General features: G+C 42.2%; 1 protein-coding gene across 1 annotated transcript; it reads left to right on the forward strand.

Moving 5' to 3' along the window:
* Positions 1 to 20,360: 20,360 nt before the first annotated feature.
* Positions 20,361 to 24,598, forward strand: nrarpa (NOTCH regulated ankyrin repeat protein a). The gene is made up of 2 exons (XM_023983397.2): positions 20,361 to 20,472; positions 20,651 to 24,598. Exon 2 carries the CDS (start codon positions 21,106 to 21,108, stop codon positions 21,442 to 21,444), a length of 339 nt encoding a protein of 112 aa, XP_023839165.1. The 5' UTR covers positions 20,361 to 20,472; positions 20,651 to 21,105; the 3' UTR covers positions 21,445 to 24,598.
* Positions 24,599 to 25,057: the final 459 nt, after the last annotated feature.

Raw genomic sequence — 25,057 nt, forward strand, 5'->3', positions numbered from 1 at the left:
CTTTCTATTAAGGTATCTTAACTTTGTAGTCAAGTAAGAGAATTGAGTACTTTTCCACCACTGGTATATTAATATAACTGTTAAGTAAAATTTAAATTATTATTATATAGTGTTTTCAAAAGTGATTGGCGTTAGAGAAGCCTACATAACAGACCCATAAAGTAAGAATTTAACATTCCATTTGGCCAGCTACGTAAAAACTCTTAACATTGATTTATCCCTGTCCTGCAATAGATGTCGTTCATTCGAGAACATACATTTTGCCGCCTTTAATATCTCTTAGGGGAAAACTAACTAAAAGTAATCAATGTATCAGATTAGGTTACTGAGTTAGGGAATCAAAAATTACATGGACTAATTACAAATTTTGAACAGTAACTAGTACTGTAAGGATTACATTTAGAAAGTGAACCTACCCAAGACCTGCTGACCACACACACACCTTTCGCTCTTCTTTGCCACAAAACACACCAGCACATGACAGTGGGGCAAAAAAGTATTTTAGTCGCCACCAATTGTTGCAAGTTCTCCACGTTAAAAAGATTGAGAGAGGCCTGTAATTTTACATCATAGGTACACTTCAACTATGAAACAAATGAGAAAAAAAATCGACAAATCACATTGAGATTTTAATGAATTCTATTTTGCAAATATTGGGAAAAATAAGTCATTTGCGTATACAAACAGCAAAGATTTCTGGCTTCACAGACCTGTAACTTCTTCTTTAAGAGCTCTCCTGTCTCCCCGTTACTGTATTAATGGCAACCTGGTTTGAACTTGTTATCAGTTAATAAAAGACCTTTGTCACAAACCTCAAACAGTCCACTCCAACTCACTATGGCCAAGACAAAGAGTTGTCAAAGGACACCAGAACAAAATTGTAGACCTGCAACAGGCTGGGAAGACTGAACTGCATAGGTAAGCAGCTTGGTTTGAAGAAATCAACTGTGGGAGGCAATATTAGGAAATGGAAGAATTACAGACCACTGAATAATCTCCCTCGATCTTGGGCTTCCACGCACGATCTCACCCCGTGGGGCAAATGATCACAAGAACGTGAGCCAAAAATCAAACCACACGGGGGCTAGTGAATGACCTGCAGGAGCAGCTGGGACCAAAGTAACACAAGCCTACATCAGTAACCTAACTACGCCGCCAGGGCCTCAAATCCTGCAGTGCCAGACGTGTCCCCCTGGTTGAAGCCACGTTACATGTCAGGCCGTCTGAAGTTTGCCTAGAGAGCATTATTGGATGATCCAGAAGAAGATTGCGGAGAATGGTCATATGGCAGATGAAACCTTAAAATAGAATCTTTTTGGTAAAAACCTCAACTCGTGTGTTTCGAGGACAAAGAATGCTGAGTTGCATCCAAAGAACACCAACCTACTGTGAAGTCATGGCGGTGGCAACATCATGCTTTCGGGGCTTTTTTCTGCAAAGGGACCAGAGACTGATCGTCGTTAAGGTAAAGAATGAATGGGCCATGTATCTTGAGATTTTGAGTACTCCTATCCATCAGCAAGGGCATTGAGAGAGAAACATGCTGGTCTTTATCAGCATGAAATATACCAAACACAACCGCCGGGCAACGAAGAGAGTGCGGTTGCGATTAAAGCATTTCAGGTCCTGGATGATGGCTAGACAGTCTCAGATCTCAACCCATAGAAAATCTTTGGAGGGAGTTGAAAGTCGTGTTGCCGACACAGCCCAAAAATCCACTGCTCTTAAGAGGAGATCTGCATGAGGAAGGGCGCCAGAAATACCAAGCAACAGTGTGTGAAACCTTGTAAGACTTCAGAAAACGTTGACCTCTGTCATATAGCCAACAAAGCGGATATAGGTAACCAAAGTAGTGTGAGAGAACTGCTGTTTGGTGTGATTGACCAAAATACTTATTTTCCACCATTACATTTGCAAATAAATTTCATAAAAAAATCCTACAATGTGATTTTTCGATTTTTTTTTCTTCATTTTGTCTCTGTCATAGTTGAAGTGTAACCTATGAGGATTGATACTTGACAGGCCTCTTCTATGCTTTTATAGTGGGAGAACTTTGCACATTGAGGTGACTAAATAGCTTTTTTGCCCCACTGTATCACACACACACGACATGACAAATAGCCACTCCTCCAGCCTAAAAAAATCTATAACATGAAATGAACCTTATGTTACAAATATGACCTTAGTATTCATTGTTATACTGCATCAATGAGTCTCTTTCTAAAAGTTAATCTGACATAGCATCAGAATCATTTGTTTAAAACAGTAGAGCAATAAGTTGCCATGTAAAAAAGGGGGTGACAACTCAGAGCCCAAACTGTTAAGACCTATATCCATCCTGCCCTGCCTTTTATAAGTTTCGAAGCCAAGTTATAAACAGATCACTGACCATTTCGAATCCCCCAGTACCCTTCTCCACTGTTGCCAACCAGTTTCGAAGCATGGTCACGGTGCACACAAGCCCAGCTCAAGATACGATAACGATATTCCAAACGCATCGAAAAAGGACAGTATGTGCAGCCGTCCTTCATCGAACCTGACAAGGCTGTCAATCACCACATTCTTATCGGCAGACTCAACAGCCTTGGCTTCTCAATGACGCCTCGCCTGGTTCACCAACTACTTCTCAGATAGAGTTCAGTGTGTCAAATCGGAGGGCCTGTGGCAGTCTCTATGGTTGCCACAGGGTCAATTCTCTGTATTGACTCTTTTCTCTGTATATATCAACGATGTCACTCTTGCTGCAGGTGATTCCCTATACCCTCTATGCAGACGACACCATTCTGTATACATCTGGCCCTTCTTTGGACACTGTCGCTAACAAACCTCCAAACGAGCTTCATGCCATACAACACTCCTTCCGTGGCCTCCAACTGCTCTTAAACGCTAGTAAAACGAAATGCATGCTCTTCAACCGATCACTGCCCACACCCGCCCGCCGGACTAGCATCACTACTCTGGACGGTTCTAAATTAGAATATGTGGACAACTACAAATACCTATGTGTCTGGCTAGACTGTAAACTCTCCTTCCAGACTCATATTAAACATCTCCAATCCAAAATAAATCTAGAATCAGCTTCCTATTTCGCAACAAAGCCTCCTTCATTCACTCACGCCGCCAAACATACCCTCGTAAAACTGACTATCCTGCCGATCCTCAACTTCGGCGATGTCATTTACAAAATAGCCTCCAACACTCTACTCAGCAAATTGGATGCAGTCTATCACAGTGCCATCTGTTTTGTCACCAAAGCCCCATATACCACCCACCACTGCGACCTGTATGCTCTCGTCGGCTGGCCCTCGCTACATATTCGGCGCCAGACCCACTGGCTCCAGGTCATCTATAAGTCTTTGCTAGTGAAAGCTCCGCCTTATCTCAGCTCGCTGGTCACGATAACAACACCCATTCATAGCATGGCTCCAGCAGGTGTATCTCACTGGTCATCCCCAAAGCCAACACCCCTTTGGCCGCCTTTTCATCCAGTTCCAATGACTGGAACGAATTGCAAAAATCGCTGAAGTTGGAGACTTTTATCTCCCTCCCTAAATTTAAACATCAGCTTCTGAGCAGCTAACCGATCGCTGCAGTTGTACACAGCCCATCTGTAAATAGCCCATTCAATCTATCTTCCTCATCCCCATATTGTTTTTATTTACTTTTTTGCTCTTTTGCACACCAGTATTTCTACTTGCACATCATCATCTGCACATCTATCACCTCAGTGTTAATTTCTAAATTGTAGTTACTATGGCCTATTTATTGCCTTACCTCCTCGCGCCATTTGTTTCACACTGTCTATAGACTTTTTTTTCTCTATTGTGTTATTGACTGTACGTTTGTTTATTCCATGTGTAACTTCTGTTGTTGTTTGTGTCGCACTGCTTTGCTTTATCTTGGCCAGGTCGCAGTTGTAAATGAGAACTTGTTCTCAACTGGCATACCTGGTTAAATAAAGGTGAATTAAAAAATATAAAATAAAAATTTAAAATACTAACTACTTAAAAATAATGAAAGTAAGCAAAAATAAACGTAGACTGGTATCCTTCATAGACACAACATTACAATGTGTAAAGATTTTTATGAGTGTAAGGACTTGTAAGCGATCTCTTTCCCCTCTTTTTACAGTATCCCGGTATCTCACACTTTGGGACAATGCCAAAGAGAATTCTCCTTGTCGTGACAACAAAGGCTATCAGAATGTGATACTGTGTTTCAAAGGAGAAGAGGTGGCGGAAAAAAGAGAGAAAAGAGGGGGATAGTGAGTGAAGTGAGAGAGGAAAGAGGGGGGGGGGGAAACTTTCCCCGATTGAGTAACACACACACAGGCTCAGTCCCACCCTCTCTCCTCTCCTGGTCGCTCCCATGGGAAAATCCTGGACTGCACACAGGAGGTGGGGACTGGCTGGCGGTTGGGTCACATGACCTGAGCCACTAGCCAATAGAGCGCCAGTGACCCAGGCCGCTAGCCAATGGAGCGTTAGTGATTTGATTCAAGCGAGCAGAACGGAGTGAGTCAGGTAAAGTCTCTGCGGAGGGAGGGAGGTGTAACAGCGTGGGAACCGGGGGTTAGAGAAAGAGAGCAGACACTCTCCAGACCAAATGACTCAAGTGAAAGTGAAAGTCACCCAGTCAAATACTACTTGAAGAAAAGTCTAAAAGTATTTGGTTTTAAATATACTTAAGTATCAAAAGTAAATGGAATTGCTAAAATGTACTTAAGTATCAAAAGTAAAAGTATAAATCATTTCAAATTCCTTATATTAAGCAAACCAGACTGCACCATTTAATTTTCTTTTGTTTTATTGATGGACAGCCAGGGGTACAATACAACACTCAGACATCATTTACAAATAAAACATTTGTCTTTAGCGAGTCCGCCAGGTCAGAGGCAGTAGGGATGACCAGGGATGTTCTCTTGAGTAAGTATGTGAGTTGGACCATTTCCCTGTGCTGCTAAGAATTCAAAATGTAACGGGTACTTTTGGGTGTCAGGGAAAACGTATGGAGTAAAAAGAAYATTGTATTATTTGGGAATGTAGTGAAGTAAAAGTAAAAGTAACCAAAAATATGAGTAGTAAAGCACAGATACCCMAAAAAACTTTTATAGTATTTTTACTTAAGTACTTTACACCACTGATCATTTTTAAGTCCAAAAATGAATGTAGCAACTACAGATTTCCCCTTTGAAGTCTATCAAAGTGTGCGAGTTTGAGCATGTGTCCATTAGGCCTATGGATTTATTTATTTTTTTAATCAGCGTGAATTAGATTGAGTAATAAAAGCCCCACTTTTATTCCACAGGTTTGGWTCCGCGCTATGCAGGTGTTGCAAGAGCACATTTTTCACTGGCTGTCCACTGGTTTCAAAAACAATGATTGATAAGCAGCTTAAACTTCTTGAATTCAACCATTATTGGGTTTAAATATACGTTTAGATTTGTGAACTGCCATCCACAACAAGAACAATCTGTACGGCGCAAATAGCTAAATGAGAAAGCAGCAGTTTGATTCACATCAATGCGCTATGTAGATATCAATAATAAGTGATATCCGTATCGCAGTAGACTACACCACTGCTGTCATCCTTACCTCCAAGCGTTTATTMAAGTTGGATMATMTTTGKATGCCGACAGCAGTCGCACCATTGGAAGACATAACTTGGACTGTAGCCTACAAAAGCCTATTCCTGCTCTTTTCCCGCAATCCATCAAACACATTTGGTGTGTCATCATAGTGGTCTCTGACATCATAGTGGTGGTCTCTGACATCATAGTGGTCTCTGACTTGTGGTCAGACTCACTCAGGTGAAACAAACTTAAACCTGCGCCTTTTTTCAATGGTAATTTGAATGTCATTGAGAAAACAGAGAAGTGTCAAAGATTTTTTCCCCGCAAACATCCTTTCTGAATTTAAAAGTAATCCTCGAAGTAATCATCTAGTTTTTCTAAAGTATCTGTAATCTGATTTTTTTTTWAAAATGTTGCTTGTAACGTAACGGATTACAGTTACTTTTTTTGGTAATCCCTTACATGTAACAGATTACATGTAAATCCGTTACTCCCCAACCCTGGTGGTGAGGAGGGTGTGTCTATCTGTACTGTATTTGTGTGAGAACCTTGTGCCTGTGCGTCTCTCTGTCCGTGTGTGTGGTGAGGACGGTGTGTCTGTGTGCATTTGTGTGAGAACGTTGTGTCTGTCTGTATTTGTGTGGGAACTTTGTGCCTGTGCGTCTCTCTGTCTGTGTGTGTGGTGAGGACGGTGTGTGTGTGTGTGTCTGTCTGTGTAACAAAAAGAAAGAAAGGAGTGTGTGAGTACTTGCATAAGCTGGGAGAGTTACCGGTGCAGGTTTTGACTTGCTCGACCATGGGAAACTTTGAGCTGAGTAAATAGTCACTGTTTTCCTGGCTGAAGCACTGTGATGTGTGTGTGTGTTGTGTGTCTGACGTGATGGCCTGTCTGTCTGAGCGATGTGTGTGTGTGTGGTGTGGTGTGTGTGTGTGTGTGTGTGTGTGTGTGTGTGGTGTGTGTGTGTGTGGTGTGTGTGTGTTGATGTGTGTGTGGGTTGCGTGTGTGTTAGAGATCAGCCTAGGTAGCATACAGAGGGGCATGAGAGCGATGTCTCCATTCAGACAACCAGCGGTTAGCACCTGTGACACTCCAACACACATGTCCCACACCTCCACAGACTACACTACAGACTACACCACAGACTACACTACAGACTACACTCACATTGCTTAGGAACAGACAGAAAACGATCATGTTCAGTCAAGAAAATGATGAAACCCATACCATCATCTCATATACACATTAAACACATGCTATCATCATTGTTTTATTCACTTAGAATAGTAATGTTGTAATACTATAAGGTATTCATTAAAACTGCACTATTATAGCTCAGTTCAAGTTCAAGCTTTTACTGATATCCACATGGCAGTCAAAGACACTCAAATACATGGRTACTACAGTACACAGTAACACACACAATAACACATTCAAGTTGTACAATTCACGACTATAGTTTTATACCTTAAGGACACTTAAAGAGGTTTGTTGATTCATTGTTATGGGTTCCTTTACATATCTCTCAGTCCTGGCCTGTGGGATAGAGAGAAGGTGGGTACTTCAGGTGGATCTCCCTGTCCTCGACAACTGGGTAGCCAGTCTCTGAAGGGGGTCGTGGCGTGAGGGCAGTATTAAGTGAAGATACGAGCATCCTTGTACCCAGGATATACTGTGCCGAGGACGATTGCACAAGTACGCTTCTGTATGCGTTTGAGTTGGTCAGAGAGGGTTTGAGTTAAGGAGCTGTGCCAAGCTGGTCTAGGCAGGGTCTAACATAGCCTATGTAGATGGCTACCAGGTCCATTTTCATCCATTTGAAATATGGCCACAGAGGACTGAGCTGGGTCATATTCATTATACACCAAACTGAGTTCAAAGAACTGAAACGGGGAGGAACTACCTAAACGTATACAAAAATAAACACTTGCGTTCGTTTTTCCTTTGCAAACCGTTTTGCTACACTGTCTGTTAATTTACGGCCCTCTCCAAAGTGGCGTGTTGTTTACAGGGATGGAGTACAGGGGTATTGACAGGGCTCTTAGCACCAGTTTGCTGTCAGGGGGGCTACAGATGAGAGCTCAGCCATATCAAATGTTATACTAGAGAACACAAAAGCACCATAGAAGTGTGAGTCCTACCCAGGCGCGAACGCTATCTCCACAGTTCCTCGCTGCTTTCCCGAATGGGTGAGGTGGGGGTGGGTGTGAGTGTGTGTGGTGTGTGTGTGTGTGGTGAGTGTGTGTGTGTGCTGTTGTGGTGTGTGTGTGTGTGTGTGTGTGTGTGTGTGTGTGTGTGTGTGTGTGTGTGAGTGAGGACGGTGGGTGTATCTGGAGTGTCTGTTGTGTGGATGCTGCGGAAATGCCTGATGGTCTTTACAACATCACATTCCCGCTTGGGAAGGTTTATGCTGTCTCTCTTTTTTCAGCTAGCTGACACTTTTATTCAAAAGTAACTTACAGTTGACACAGACACATCTATTCAGTACATGTGTGTAGCCAGCGCCATGCTCCATTCATTCATGTCTCTTGTGAATACCATGCAGATGTAAGACAGTAGGTAAATATTACAKTTGGTGTATTCTTCAGTTTTCAAGGTAACAGTGACCGGTACCCGAAGCTACCTAGAAAGACATGACACGCATGCTTAAGGAGAGAAGTACATTCCCTGTCCCTTCCTCAGACACCTTCTGGTTTCAAATGTAAGAGATGTTAATTTTGAAAGTAAATGGAGTTCCTGAGTTTTCTATTCGTCTCTGCAGGGTTTCTACAACAGTAGCAGCAGGCTCSTGTTCCACCAGAAGGTGAGACCTGGGACAACCCTCCCACCCTGTCTACCACCCCAGTCCCCTTCCTGGCCACAGGRGCCCTCACATTCAGACATGGACCCCTCTACCTTCCACACTCACCTTCACTTGGGGAGCGGTGTTTTTTTTTAATGAATTTTATTTAACCAGGCAAGTCAGCTAAGAACAAATTCTTATTTACAATGACGGCCTACCCCGGACGACGCTGGGCCAATTGTGCACTGCCCTATGGGACTCCCAATCACCACCAGATGTGATACAGCCTGGATACGAACCAGGGACTGTAGTGACACCTCTTGCACAGAGATGCAGTGCCTTAGACCGCTGCGCCACACAGGAGCATTACAGCGCCACACCGTGCCCCCTGGCCTGGTACCCTTCTTCTTTATCTGCACTGGCTGTGGCAAGGTCTTCTGGGAATGGTCCCACTTCAGCAGGGTCGTGTCACAGTTCCAAGAAGTGCTGTATATCACTGAGGATACTGAGGATACTACTCCATCATCGAACAAGGCTTGACCCCTAACCTCTGACCCCTGACCTCTCTCAGTCCATCTTGTAGGAGTCAAAATGGCCACTGACTGAAATAGGCCTACTCTGCTGATTACTGTCTTCACACCTAATTTGCTGCTTTTTCATTTCACCCCCCCCCCCCCCCGTTGGACTGTTTCGTACGTCCCAATGTTCTACAGAGTCTTTTATTATGTTATTACAATGGAAATKATAAAAGTTTTTAAGCCATACGTTATTATGAGTTGAAATACTTTTAACGTAGGGATGGGTCAGGTTAAGAGTGTGGTCTACTCTCTGGGAAGTTTTTTTAACTGGCATATGTTTAAAGAAATATCATTATGTTCTTCACGTCATCTTAAACCCCATTTGATTTGAGCTACTTTTCCATTAAGTGACAAGGGGGGGGGGGGGGGTCATACTGTTCTGCATTCTGTGGCCTTCATGCATAAAATGTTGCATTTTATTGTTGACTATATCAAATAAGTTGTTTTATAAAAAGAGAACCTTCATCATCACTGATGGTGGTGTTCCATATTATTTTGTGGTGATGGGGGGGGGATCCCTACAGCTACATACCACAATATTATGTTTGGATGATATTATATTGATTTTTGATTTAACTAGGGAAGTCAGTTAWGAAMAAATTCTTATTTACAGTGACGGCCTACCCCAGGCCAATTGWGCACCMCCCTATGGGACTCGCAATCACGTCTGGATGTGATTCAGCCTGGATTTGAACCAGGTACTATCGTGATGCCTCTTGCACTGAGATGYAGTGCCTTAGACTGCAGCGCCACTCAGGCTGCTGATCTTTGATTCCAAGTATCGATTTGCTACTGTAGGTAGTGTTAGCAAGCACTAGTTGGCTGTACCTGCGCCAAAACTCTGGTATTTTTCATCCAATATCTTGTTCTCCATCTTTWWWWWAAATAGTCAGCCAAYATGTTTTCAGCACGTTGATTTCCCTGACTGATCAAAACGTGTTTTCTCCTGCTCTCTCTTGTCTCTCTGCAGCAGATATATAGGGAGCAATATGTTTGGAACATGAAATCGCTTTAAATCGCGGTATTGAATCGCAATACATATAGAACCGTGAGAATGGCGATACATATCGTATTGGCACCTAAGTATCGTGATAATATCGTACCGTGAGGCAATTCCCACCCCTATTATTTTGCACAGTTGATTATATTGTAATGATTTCTTTCACTTCTGTTTTATTGGACAGCGCTACAACCAATAAGAGGAAGTGCAGCAAAAAAATCACAAGAACGTTTTAGGTAGTTTTACTTTTCTTCATTTTGCGTAACGTTTTGGCCATTTCTGTTCTTATCTTATTGTTCATTTCAACAGGAGGAGTTTGACTAATAGCTCACCTATGATACAAAATCACTCAACTAAGATGACTGGAGGCATTTCTCCTACTTGGATAGTGATGGTGCCACCTCTKTGACTGGTGGTGTAATGTGACTGACTGCTCAGGGGTTTTTCCTTCTTCCCACAAGCCCCGGGGCAAGGTCACCTGGTAACCCAAACCCTCCCCTGGCCCCTTTTTCTCTTACAGTCCCTGGTGAACAGCGGTGTGAACTGCTTTATCCCTCCATGCTAAACAAATGAACACAGAACTCAACTCACACAATTTATAGAACCAAGCGTCAAGATAATATAGGCTTTTGTTGCTTCTGTTGACTCATGCTATAGTATATAATAGTCTTGTTTTGACTTCTTTAAAGTAAAAAATGTGMTTTTCTGTAAACCAACTGTTAAGCATTGACATTGCCATTATAGAGATCTACACTCCCCGACATATTTATTTGGACAGTGAAGCAAAAACATTTAATTTGGCTCTACACTCCAGCATTTTGGATTTGAGATCAAATGTTTTATTTGAGGCAACAGTACAGAATGTTTAACCATTCATAAATGAAAGCACTTTATGCATCCCACCATTTGAAGGTGTTATAGTGTATTAAAGTAGTCAAACGTTTAGTATTTTGGTCCCATATTCCTAGCACACAATGACTCCATCAAGCTTGTGACTCTACAAACTTGTTGGATGCATTTTGCAGTTTGATTTGCTTCTGGTTTCAAATTATGTCGTGTTGAATAGAAATGAATGGTAAATAACGAATTGTCATTTTGGAGTCACTTTTGGAGTTTCTGAACAATTATACATTCATGTGGATACTACCACGATTACGGATAATCATGAATTTATCATGAATAATGATTAGTGTGAAAGTTAGAGGCCTTAAATAGCATGCCTGTTTCATATATGTTCTGTCTCTTATCTTCGACTATACAGATTGAACAGTGGAAGCATTTCAGTTGCTTAACTATTGTTTGTTGAAGGTCAACATCTCGTCATCAGTACAGATGCTGGGCACTGTAGTTGCATGGTAAGAACGAGTGTTGCACGCGAGTGTTGCACACAACGATACTCCTGTTAGAATACCCCCGACCCCMAAAAAAGGTTGACGGTAATGGTGAGAGGTAAGCATGTTTTTGGGGGCATGATTTTGTACCTCTGTTACGGATCACTATTCAAGGTCCTTCATGCTTTACATAATCATGGTAGCATCCACATTCACGTAGAAGTGTTCAGAAACCTATTCTATTGTAAAAGTGACTCCAAAATGACACAATTCATTAGTTACAATGTATTTACATTGGACAGAACATAAATCCAAACACAACCAAAACAAACTGCAAATGCATCCAACAAGTTTGTCACGGGCTTGTTGTAGTCATGCAGTGATCGGAATATGGGACCAACATACAAAACTTTTGACTACTTTACTAGAACTGAACGGGCGGCACGGTCAGTGGTTAGCGCGTTGGGCCAGTAACTGAAAGGTTGCTAGATCGAATCCCCGAGCTGACAAGGTAAATAAGTAGTTGTTCCTAACTGACTAGCCTAGTTAAATATAAGGTTACAAAAATGATAATACTGATGACACCATCGAATTTGCGGACTATGTAGGCTACATTAAGTGTTTTAATTTCTACGGTAGAACAGATATGTATGAAAATACCCTAAAATAAAAGGTGACATTCTGTACTGTTGCATCATATAACCCATGTTATCTCAAATCCAAAATGCTGGAGTATAGAGCCAAATTAAACGTTTTTACTCTATTGTATCTGTCTGGCTATGACCAATGTAGGTGATGCTAAAATCCCTAATTTGAAGATGCAATGCAATATCCAATATGTCGCCTCGTAATGAATTAGACTCCATTTGCACGGGGGAAAGAGGAGTTAACACTTCAAGCGGGCAACAATTTGACCAATAGTTTATTCGTTACATTTCAGAAGGCGATTTCCTGTACTTCACAGTAGCACTAATTGTTCATTGGCAATTTGGCCCAAAGAATGTGATCAGTATGTCTGGCCAAGCCTCATTCAGTAGAGAGAAAATAGACTCGTTGAAAGAGAGAATTTAGGTCAAATCGGGATTTGTTCTTTTGTAGAGAAAGCTGGTGTTTGGATCGGGAATATAATCTAAAACAGTGCATGCATGGCGCGTTCTCGTGGCTTTACCGAATTGACTGTGACAGAGGTCTCTGTCCCATTTAGTCAGTCTATTTTTAACTTTGACATGTTTTAAAGATGTTTCAATGAACCCTGAACAGTAGGTTCGTATTTATTTTATTTTATTTCACCTTTATTTATCCAGGTAGGCCAGTTGAGAACAAGTTCTCATTTACAACTGCGACCTGGCCAAGATAAAGCAAAGCAGTGCGACACAAACACATAGTTACACATGGGACAAACAAATGTACAGTCAATAACACAATATAAAAGTATATATACAGTATTGAAGCATTTAGCCCCCCTACAGTATTATATTGTTATGTTGGCGTGCGCTCTCCAGCCCTCTTGGAATAATCTGCCTCCTGGCAGTAGGCTATTTGTACGGCTGCAGGATTCTATCAAGCCCTGGCCGCGCTGCGTATAGTAGCTGCCTGCTCGCAGAGCTTTTGCTGCACTGTTATTTGATCCTCGCTCTTTCTTTGCTGGGAAGAAAAGCTCGCCTCTTTCCCACGCTCCTTGAACACGTGGTGCTGTAATGAATTGGATTCCCGAAGCCCCTCCCTCTGTTGAAACGTCACAGCCCGTTCGACAGAATCCCAGTGATGTGAGTCAGTGGAGGCTAGGGGCCCCTCCCGTCCTGTCTATTCTCTCTGGCCTCGGCGCCAAAACTCTACACGACGGCCTGCCGGCCTGGCTGGCTGGCTGGCTTCAGTTTGTACACATAGCAGCTCACGCTTTTGTGTTTTCTTATCTGTCGTAGAGAAAGAAAGAAAAAAAATGTTTATCAGCAATAGAAAAACATATTTATTTCCTCATCATCTTATTATAGACCGTTCAGACGCTGCCCGTTTAGAAGTCTGAGAAGTAGGAATGGTCATTAGGCTGCTTTTGTTGTTTTGGCTGCTCTGGCTCGACACCCTCGTGAAATGACGGCCTCCAATATGGGAGATTAGAGGTGCGCTACAACCACCGACACATTGACACATTCTTCTCACTTTTTGGTTTATTGATCATCCTCTGGAGACCCCTGATTCTACTTTACGCGTGGATCGCTCACGGGTTTTGTGTTGGGGGGAAATGCTACTAATGACTTTGGAATGGTGGTGTGCGTTAAAAATGACGATTGAATAGATTTCATTCCAGTAGGTAACATCTGACTCTGAATCAAACAAATAGTTATCTGTCAAAGCGTTTTAGAGAATATGGTGGGCAAACAATGAGACTACTCGTTTTTAAGGCGTGATTAAAAACACGACCTTACTTTTTAAAATCCAAACATGTATCCAATGTTACTGTTTGAGTGCTTTAGTTGGCTTCATCGAAAGAAAATAACGTTTGAACATTTTCCAGACTTCAACTGCGCCCTAGACATGCCAAGTAAGAGGAGAGCAAATGCCACATTTTGAGAGAGCTTGGCCAGGGAAAGGCTCCTGCAGGGTTCTTTGCAAACGTTTTCCACCTGGCCAGACACCACTTTCTGATTAGCAGACAGATGTTCCCGAGGTGTTTAGGATCTCCCCTGGCTAGTTTGGGGAGCTCTATGACCATGGGCAATGGTTTAGTATTGTCTAAAGGTGCCTGCCTATTTGGTACCATGGCATTAAATATTGCTAAAATAGGCCTACATGCCACAGACACTGCAAAGTAATGTATGTAATACATTTTCCAAAACTAGGAGTACTAAGGTCAAGGTTATCATTATTGCCTACATTTGATTTTGATATTCGTTCTGTCCAGGGGCACAACTTTCACCGGGGAAGGGGGGGACATGTCCCCCCCACATTCTAAAATTGCATTTAATTCCACCCCAGTTTTAGCATCGGAATGTGATACAAAACGCAGCACAGTGTGCTTTGGGACTATGTGGACGCCTCCGAGCGGTTGGGTAGGCCTGTTTGGTGTGTTTATTTGACTGGATTTAGGACCATGCGGACACTACACAGAGCGGGCTGACAGGCTGTGTGAAGGCAAAGCTTCAGGAATGCTGGCTGGACCAGAGTTGAGCATGGTTCAGTGTGTAGGGTTGTGCTCTTTCACCGAGTTGTAAAGGGTAGCAGGACAGCAACTAGCTACTCTTTAGTTGACTGATGTAGCTGGCAAGGTAACCGCTGTTTAACTTAACAGAAAAAAAAACGAAACTAGTGTTTATTCGCAGTGCTGAGCTAGTATTGTAACTGACATGTAACGGTAGCTAATGTTTCATCCCCTCTCGACTGAGGTGAATGAATAAGCTACGCTAGTGAGTAGCTACCACAGCCAGGTCAGCTCTAGCCTCTAGTTATCCGTCAGATAGCGATATAAGGTGGCTATTATTATTATCTGACAGCAGTTGTTTGTATGGAAATGTTATATAGCCTTTGTTTTGTCCCGTTTCAGAAGTAAATGAACTTGGCAATCTTTCACCAGTTGATGTACCGTTAGAGAGAGAGAGCTGGCCAAAAGTTGGCTTTTACAGAACCCTGTCTTTCAAAAAGAATTCACTGTGATAGAATGTTTATTTAAATTGGAAATGTTGTGCATTTATCAAAATCCCATCAGATGTGTCATGTTAACAAGATTATTAGGGAACTAGTTTTTCTTGCAACGCATGTAAATGTTTAAGTCAAACTATTATATTAATCTGACTATTCATGAAAATCATCTTATTGTATGCGATCTCAGTGCCGTCGGTGTTCCTATTGGTCTGTCACCGCGATCGGCTCGTAACACCAGCCACACTACTCGATAAATGCTCATCAATTCAAACACTGCCAGAACTTAGTCGGAGCCTACGACCATACAGTGGGTTAACCGCCTTGTTCAGGGGCAGAAGGACAGATTTTTACCTTGTCAGCTCGGGGATTTGATCTTGCAACCTTTCGGTTACAAGTCACTAGGCTACCTGCTGTACTTAGTGGTACTTAATCGGCAGGCCTAGACCCTGTCAAACATGAACGAGCCAAGACGTCCGACAATTGTTTATGACTTAAGAATTTTCCCACAAAGTGAACATTTTGTCTGGGACAGCAAAATCGTGGCATAAGATGACTAAACTGGTACAGTCTGTGCGGGCCTTTAGTTCTTGTTGAGCCAGAACCAGCGGCACAAGTTTAGTTTTAGAAGTGGGGGGACATATTTCAAAATAAATATATTATTATATATTATTATATATTTTTTTAGGGAGTAGATCAGCTTTAATATTGCAGAAAGATTGTGGCTTCCATCAATGTAATTGTCTGCATTATTTCCAACCCCCCATATATTTWATGGTAAATATATWTTTTTCAAATATATTTTCCTTTATTATTTTCCCCTAACCCTACCATCTCTCCCCTAAWTGGAGTAAACGAATGGACAACAACACTTAGGCTTCTACTTCTATTTTATACATACTAAACTCCCTTTTTAAGGACCCTGTCTTTYAAAGATAATTCATAAAAATCCAAATAACTTCACAGATCTTCATTGTAAAGGGTTTAAACACTGTTTCCCATGCTTGTTCAATGAACCATAAACAATTAATGAACATGCACCTGTGGAACGGTCATTAAGACACTAACAGCTTACAGACGGTAGGCAATTAAGGTCACAGTTATGAAAACTTAGGACACTAATGAGGTCTTTCTACTGACTCTGAAAAACACCAAAAGAAAGATGCCCAGGGTCCCTGCTCATCTGCGTGAACGTGCGTTAGGAATTCTGCAAGGAGGCATGAGGACTGCAAATGTGGCCAGGGCAATAAACTGCAATGTCCGTACTGTGAGACGCCTAAGACAGCGCTACAAGGAGACAGGATGGACAGCTGATCGTCCTCGCAGTGGCAGACCACGTGTAACAACACCTGCACAGGATCGGTACATCCGAACATCACACCTGCGGGACAGGTACAGGATGGCAACAACAGAAATGTTCAGGTCTCTCCAGAGATGTTCGATCGGGTTCAGGTCCAGGCTCTGGCTGGGCCACTCAAGGACATTCAGAGACTTGTCCCGAAGCCACTCCAGCGTTGTCTTGGCTGTGTGCTTAAGGTTGTTGTCCTGTTGGAAGGTGAACCTTCGCCCCAGTCTGAGGTCCTGAGCACTCTGGAGCAGGTTTTCATCAAGGATCTCTATGTACTTTGCTCCATTCATCTTTCCCTCAATCTTGACTAGTCTCCCAGTCCCTGCCTCTGAAAAACATCCCCACAGCATGATGCTGCCACCACCATGCTTCACCGTAAGGATGGTGCCAGGTGTCCTCCAGACTTGACACTTGGCATTCAGGCCAAAGAGTTCAATCTTGGTTTCATCAGACCAGAGAATGTTGTTTCCCATGTTCTGAGAGTCTTTAGGGGCCTTTTGGCAAACTCCAAGCGGGCTAWCATGTGCCTTTTACTGAGGAGTGGCTTCTGTCTGGCCACTCTACCATAAAGGCCTGATTGGTGGAGTGCTGCAGAGATGGTTGTCCTTTTGGAAGGCTCTCCTATCTCTACAGAGGAACTCTAGACCTTTGTCAGAGTTACCATCAGGTTCTTGGTCACCTCCCTGACCAAGACCCTTCTCCCTCGATTGCTAATTTTGACTGGGCGGCCAGCTCTAGGAAGAGTCTTGGTGGTTCCAAACTTCTTCCATCTAAGAATGATGGAGGCCACTGTGTTCTTGGGGACCTTCAATGCTGCAGACATTTTTTGGTACCCTTCCCCAGATCTGTGCCTCGACACAATCCTGTCTTGGAGCTCTACGGACAATTTCTTCGACTTCACGGCTTGATTTTTGCTCTGCCATGCATTGTCAACTGTGGGACAAGTCTCTGAATGCATTTATTAGCCACTATAAATGCTAAGTTACACAGTTTCTTCTGATAACAGTCTCCAGTATCAACATTTCCAAACAATCAAAAACATCTGTAGACATGCTGAGATAAAATAAAATAACAAGACCACAACACATGCAAATATGTCCCTTTCTGTGCTTTACACCTCCAGCAGAATAATACAATTTCTGAGTGCATGATATTTAGTTTCAATRGCATATAGTATGTTCTATGGATGGTCTTAAACTGCAGTCATTTATGTCTGAGATTATAAGAACATAACTGGGCATTCTAACATATCTGTTATATCCATTCATCATCATCAATAGCGTCTCCCAGGTCTTCCTCACATTTTTGTTTTACATGTCATCGGGAAAAGCCTCTACCAACCCTTGATACAGTTTGGAAATCAACTTTGGAGGTTTGTCAGACTGCCTTAAAATAGCATCTGTCTTGTCCAGTGTTTGCTGGACAGAGAGAATAAAGTGTTGTATCTGCAAAAATTCACCTCACCTCTGTCACAGACTGGTCTTCCCTGGCCGCCTGACCCTGCTGAGATCCCTGTCACCATCTGTTCCTCCTAAAATGAGGCATGACAAAGAATTACCTTGGTGTACATTTATACATTATATCATCCAATAATAGAATAAATGGTTCAACAATTGAAATGACCATGATTCCCAGATCCCAGACTGTAGCTTTACGCTTAAGCTGACGTCCTATATCTACTGTAAGATGGAAATTTGTATCATTCACTGAATATACTGCCAAATTCTCCTGTGCTCCGTAGACTGGTCTTCCCTGGCTGTCTGACCATGATGGGAATTTTCCCACTCCTAAAAGGTAGGCTATAAAAATACCTCAAGAGTAAGTGCAAGTCTCTCCAACTATGCTCTCTTCAAACTACATCTAGCATATTGGCTAATATAGCCCAGTAATACAATGTAAGGGCCATGTGAGAATCTCTGGTAGTTTAACCTATTCCTTAAGGTATTTTTGAGCATTTTATGACGGATGACCGTTCAAAACGTATTTTCTCAGTCGGAGATAGTTTTTTTTCTGAGTTCCCAGTTGTCTTGAACTCACTGAAGTCTGAGATTTCCCAGTTCCGAGTTTCCAGTTGTTTTGAATGCCGCAGAAGTCATGCTGGATTGACAGCATGGCCAATGTATTCAACCTTTTCTGGCCCATGGTTTTGCGTGTGAATGTTTATGCTTTTAAGCTTGGAAAAGAGAACCTTAAACCCAGACTTGGACCACACACCCTCCGCACCGAATAACAGGCAGGGGAAGCAAAATAGTGATTGCTTTGCCACACTTGCAGTCAGTCACTGATTCCCTCCAAACCACTTATTGTTGCATTAGCGATTTCCAATTTGTTGTGTAATGTTTATGTCCAATGGCCRATGAGCACCGATACCTTTTATCTATAATTTATCTTCATATGACATGTATTGAAAAGGATTTGCCGGTAGATTGTTAACGTGATTCATGATGATGACTGCTTGTCTGGCTAAAATGTTGAAAGTATGATGTTGACATGATCGGTCCAATCAAAGCTAGGGTAGATAYAAMGCTCTGCCCCACCTGCCCTGAATTACTAGCATAGCCAATAAAGTTATGAGTTGTTTATTGTTTGTAGACTATATACATGTTCCTTGAGCGAGTCTGGTAGTGAGAAATTATGCCTGTGTATCAGATATAGGCCCCTTTAACTGAACACAACATAATGAGTCATCACGTGGGTACATGCACCACAAATGCACAGTTGAGTGCGTGGGAACCTGTGGACAAACTGAAACGGCTTCACTTTGAAAAGACAGGGTGGTTCGAGTATCACAGATCGGTCTATATGTGTAGGACTCCCAGGCTAGTGAAGCTATAACGGTGTGGTTTCCATGCCAGAGTCGTGTGAGAAGAGCAAGGCGCGAGAACAACGCACAGAATTGCAGCYTTCCGGTTCCCACGGTAGCTATGCTGCTGCTGTGGAACTGCATGTCATTCTATGCACAATGTCACCTTCACTTGCAAAAGGAAGTCGCACAGGCTTTTGTTATTTGTTAAGTTCCATTGCTTCTTGTCACTTTAAAACAACTGGAATATCCGCGTTGCTATTTTCGACGGCTCGTAACAGCCACGGAGGTATCCCTTGGCTTGGTTTTATGGAGGGGGGTTAGAGACTAGACTTGTGATCCGGTCTCATTTGCATTTGTTTTTTAAGAAGTTAAAGTGGACATTTGTTTTTCTCTGTCCAATTTGAAGTGTGTTATTGCCAATAAATATCGTCATGCGTGTATGTCTTAAAGTAAACCTATGCGTTTTTTTTTGTCACCCTCTTTCATATCAGATACGGTATGCCTAGTATACATGATCTGATTGTTTGAGAGAAAACGAACAGAGTTTTAGTTTTTAGTATTTTATAGTAGTGACTATCGGAAGCATATCATATCTATTTTATGTGTACAATATTCCATGAACAGATCTATTGGCACAATATTTTATTGTATAAACCAACCATATAAACCAAAAAAAGTGTTTCAGAGAAAGTAAGGCATAGTTTTGACACAGTAGAAAACTACACCTCGGCGTCGCTAGATCGTAACTTTTCAAACCTGAGCCTGAATGAAGATACAAACATCAAAGAGGACGCATAACAGCAGGTCCTTTACAGTTCAGTAGTGCTCCTTTTGTTTTTGACTTTTTTAATCTGCTCGTCTGTGGTTGAACTATTCGTCCATCGACATAATACGTATTTGGAACATGCATTATGACTCCATGCGCAAGAGCCTACTCCGGGTAATACTTTGGATCTGCTGCTCAACAACTACAGCATTATATTGCTTTACTCTGCATGTTTTTCTCGGCATTTTTTCACGATGTCAACACTATACTCCCCATTTGAGTCACGTCTCTCTTGTGAGTGAGTTTCTCTCTTGAGTGAGTAAAAAAAAAARAAAAAAGACAATTTTATAGATTCCGCTTGATTTTATTTCTACGGGACATTTGGTTCCAAGAGACCACGCCTTGCTCTACGGTTTCACGCTTCTAGACCCTCCCTAAACGGACCCAGTAGCCTATTACCTCCCTCGGTTTCCGCCCATTTCACAAGAGTTGATTCTATTGTGTACCATTGTTATGCAAATAAACGACGCGTAAAATATCCCCATCGGTGCGCACTGTAGAGCAGAGACTCACTGGGACCGCACGAAGTACACGCAACACGGGGCACGCGGGGGAATTTCATACTACGTCGCCGCCAGGATCCGTCCAATTCTCACAGGCAAGTACCAAAATATATTATATTTAATCTACAACATAAATTATTGGATTTTGTATCTGAACCTTATGTGTAAAGTGTGCATAAAACGTGTTTTTGAACGTGTCGATGTTGGAATGTAAACGTTGGGGAGTATAGCCTTGTTCAGTGTACTTATATGGATCGTACCTATCTCACACAGCTACCCTTGCCATACGAACTGCCGCGACTCCAGGATCCTGCAGGGTAAATTCACCGCGTTTGGAAGATACTGAAACCGTGGCTGTTCTTCCAGTATCCCAACAGAAGAAAGGTTTCAACTGTCGCTCGGCTCCCATCTCTGCAATATAGCCTATACTACCTGGTGCTGCTATTACAACGGACGCAAACGAAGACAAGAGGAGACTAGGCTACACATTGCGACGTGATTTTGGATTTCGCAACCATTGACAACCTTTTGCACACCAAGTGTGTTATTTTGTCTATGTCCTGTTTGGGATATATTGTGTTCGTATTATCTTATCTATAGCATACGATAAAAAAAAGAGCCTTATAACTGGTAGTAATCCAGTATTTGGGCACTATTCCCACACCAGAGACTCATACAGTGATTATCACATAGAACGACACAGGAGATATACCTATCCCGGTTTCACAATGAGTCAGGGGGATGTATCAACTTGCTCAGCGCCTCAGAGAGTATTCCAAGAGGCGGTGAAGCAAGGCAACACAAAGGAACTTCACTCGTTGCTCCAGAACATGACAAACTGCGAATTCAATGTCAACTCCTTCGGGCCCGAAGGACAGACGGCGTTGCATCAGTCAGTCATCGACGGGAATCTCGAACTTGTAAAACTGCTGGTGAAATTCGGAGCCGATATTCGATTGGCGAACAGGGAAGGGTGGAGTGCCTTACACATTGCCGCTTTTGGAGGACATCAAGACATAGTCCTATACCTCATCACTAAGGCAAAGTACTCTTCTGGCGCACGGTGATCTGCTACACTGCTGTCAGGTAAACACACGGAAAGCCAGGCTTTTGTAAACTTGCGTTTCGATCTGTACATAGTTGTCCCAAATTATAGCCTAAAAACACACAGTAAATTACCTTTCATCAAAACCAAACAGGGTCTCTCTGACTCGTGAGTCAAACACCACATGGTTCTTGTATCTGCTTCAGCATGAATCTTGAAAAAAATAAACGCCATTTTGGTGGGTTGGTACTAAAGCTTTTTTTCTTGAATGTGTATAATAGATTGGGACATATAAAAATAACTAAGCCGGTGTTTGGGTCCCGAGGCCAGATAGCAGCCTAGTTTTACGCGGCGATAGACGTTCCATCTTTCTTGCCGCTGTTTCATTGAAACGCTTCTTTATTGGGCTTTGTTTTGATGTGTCGACCTGTAGCTACGCTGTTCACTTGTAGGACCCTTTTAAATTATTTGATATACTAAAAGATGGCACTTGATGCTGTGGCTGCATGCTGGARTAGCCTATACGAAAGGGAAGACGATGTGGGCACGGGGAATGAATGCCATCATCTATTTGGCTTTAATATTTCATTTTTAAATTAAAGGATTTGATCTATTTCAAAGTGCGGCATTATGATATATCCAATTTGCTTTTCCAGATGTGTATTCATTGTAACAGCAATGTACCTAATGTTGTTAAGTACTGTACACAATAGCTTTACTTTGTTTCTTTATATATATAAAAAAAAAATAGCTAAATGCGCTCTGCCTTCATCAAACAGGCTGCTTGGCTGGCATCAACGTATTTTCAGGCCAGTGCGACCAGTGTCAATGGTTAATGTACTATTAAACCGCTGCTTTCGCTTTGTATCAAAACGTCAGGAAAGTCGCATTTGGAATTCACTTTATCTCCTTTCAGTATTTTAACGAACAACACCCTGGTCATCACTGTGAATACAGGCTGGGTTCTATTTATGAAGGTACATTGAGAAGATGCATTTTGAATATGTTGTGGTTCTTTTTTCTCTCTCTCTCAAATCAAATCTATGACGTTTTTCAATATTTAGGGTGACTTATAAAGCTGCTTCGGACTCTCGTATCGTAGTATAAACTGTCCCGTGTGGAGATCCCGTCACGTCCCAATTAGCCTAAATTTGTCTGCGCTGGAGAGACTATTCTTTGTCTCTTATGAACTTMATGTTTTGTTTTCTTTACCAGCTACCTCGACTGTAAAGTATTCAAAATCATTGGACTCTTGCTCACTCCACAACACTCCAATACAGGAAGTCACACAAAGATTCCTGTAGCCTGTCCGCAACCTGGTCTAGGCCAACATAAGGAGCATACTCACACAGACATTCAAGTAGCAGATACTTTGGCAGTAGGCCCCAGGGCAATGTTATTCAAACCACAGATTTCGGCTAGGGGACAACTATGGTATTTGTTCTGCAAATCAATAATGACTATTTACAGTTTCTTTCTCATCGTCAACGGGGACAATGTATTTCCCACACTACTACCAAATTGTAATGTGACAAGCAAAGGGGTTTGCCTTTATTATTATTTTTAAATCAGTGAATCGATTATATCGCCATTCTGTTTGAAGTTTCTATTTAGTCACAAAAATKTAATTTGATTGCATACCTTATAAATACAGGGAGTTTTATTGCACAAAATGCGGAGCCTTTTAATCCCCCCCCCCCCCTGGTGCTTGTCCGGGTAACTGCAGGAGCTGAGGCTTATAAATAGTTACTACTGAGCAGGAGTATAAACCTATTATTAATCAACATGACCATTGCAGGATATCAAAAACAATTGGTTTAAGAAAAACTGCCTGCCTCATTTTGAAAGTCATGCCACCTTAATACTTGTTTCTATGCTGCTTGTATGTTACTTTTTTCATTTGTGTTTATTTTTTATTTCACTCAACGGCCAACAGTGAGTGAAAGATATAAAAAGCCCGATAGCATCACAGTCATTTAATGAGAAGCCGTGTGCGTGTGTGAGAGTGTACATGTGCGCATGTATGTATGCATGTGCACGTGCTCACGTGTGTGAGAGTCTGTCGCATACATACATCTGACCGTCGTGTCCTGAGCGAGCTGAGCTGTCCCCCCTGCTCCTCTCCTCCTGCGTGTGTGAGGCCTGCTCCTCTCCTCCTGTGTGTGTGAGGCCTGCTCCTCTCCTCCTGTGTGTGTGAGGCCTGCTCCTCTCCTCCTGCGTGTGGCATTGTGTTGCGACCTGGGTCTGCTCTGCCTACCATGAGTAGAGGGACATCAGGGAATAAGGACTGTCCTTCCATATACCTGGAAAAACAAACTAAAGCAATAGAAAGAAACATCAAGGCATATATTGGTATTAGCAGAACGGAAGAAATATGCATCGCTGGTCTTAAACTTGATCGTTTTTTTGATATATATATTTGTTTAATGTTGCACTGATGACTGTTGTTGATTTGGCTTTTTATCAAGTCGACATTTAATTTTTTTTCTGAACAGAAAAAAAGGAACACAACAAAATACTATTGTATAAAAAAGGCTCCAGGTTGTTATGTCTCTTGTTTGTTAACTTTGTGAAACATTGTTTTTGCAAAGGTTGTTTGTATCTCTGTGATCGGGTGTATATATATGTATATATATATATATGTATATATATATGTATATATATATGTATATATATATATATATATGTATATATATATACACTGAAAAAATATCTTGGTGCACTTTCTTTTTTGAAGTGCTGTCCTCCTCCTGTTGTTATGAAAGTGGTAAAAAACATTTGATGGTAAGATCATTGTTACATAAAAAAATTGCACGGTGTGTAGTTGTTCTACTCAACAGTGTCATAACATTTATGGCCCAAGAGTGGACGCCTGGCTAGGTGTAAATGAATGAGATAAAGCGCTGACATTTTTTTTTCGGGGGGGGGGGCAAGGTCTGTTTTTGTTTAGCTTTTTTTTCGAGCGACACAAAAACAAATGTCGTGAGTTTCTTGAGTGATGCAGTTGCTCCATCGTGTTTGATTTTGGGTGTGATTTCATTTCTTTTGTATTTGTTTTGTATTTCCTTTTTGAACATTTGTAACACTGTGATCGTGATGATGTGTGGTGAGGAAATGAGTGCTGTAATATTTTTGTACGTTTGTGTACAAGCCAGTAAAGAAATCATTAAACTCTCTGTTGTGTCTATGCATATGTTTATTTTTCCCTACTCCACCCCCAGCCCAGGCGGGCCATCCCACCCTGTTTCCCGTAGAGAAGAATGGCGAGGGGCACAGACCACCTCTCTCTCCCCCCTCTCCCTCTCAGACCCAGCCTCGCCCGGATCCCCATTCTCTCCTTTTGTCATTCAGTCGGCCTCCTTCTTTTCACATGCTGGATAAAAGAGCTATGCACAGGATTGTGGGTAGTTCTGGTTTAAGAGAAGGCAGGGTTCCCTCCCCAGTGTGTGTGTTTGTGCACGTTTTATGTTACCCTCTCTGTGTGTGTGTAGACCGGGGCAGGTCCCGAGCTCAGCTCAGTGGCTCTGCAACACCATCCATCTTCTGCTTTCTGTTAAACCCCTGTGCACTCAGTCTGTTTCTCTCTCTCCCTCGCTCTCTCTCCCTTTCTGTGTGTCTCCTTTCCTCGGTAGCTT

This window comes from Salvelinus sp. IW2-2015, linkage group LG4q.1:29 (genome assembly GCF_002910315.2).
Source record: "Salvelinus sp. IW2-2015 linkage group LG4q.1:29, ASM291031v2, whole genome shotgun sequence".
NCBI classification, from domain to species: domain Eukaryota; kingdom Metazoa; phylum Chordata; class Actinopteri; order Salmoniformes; family Salmonidae; genus Salvelinus; species Salvelinus sp. IW2-2015.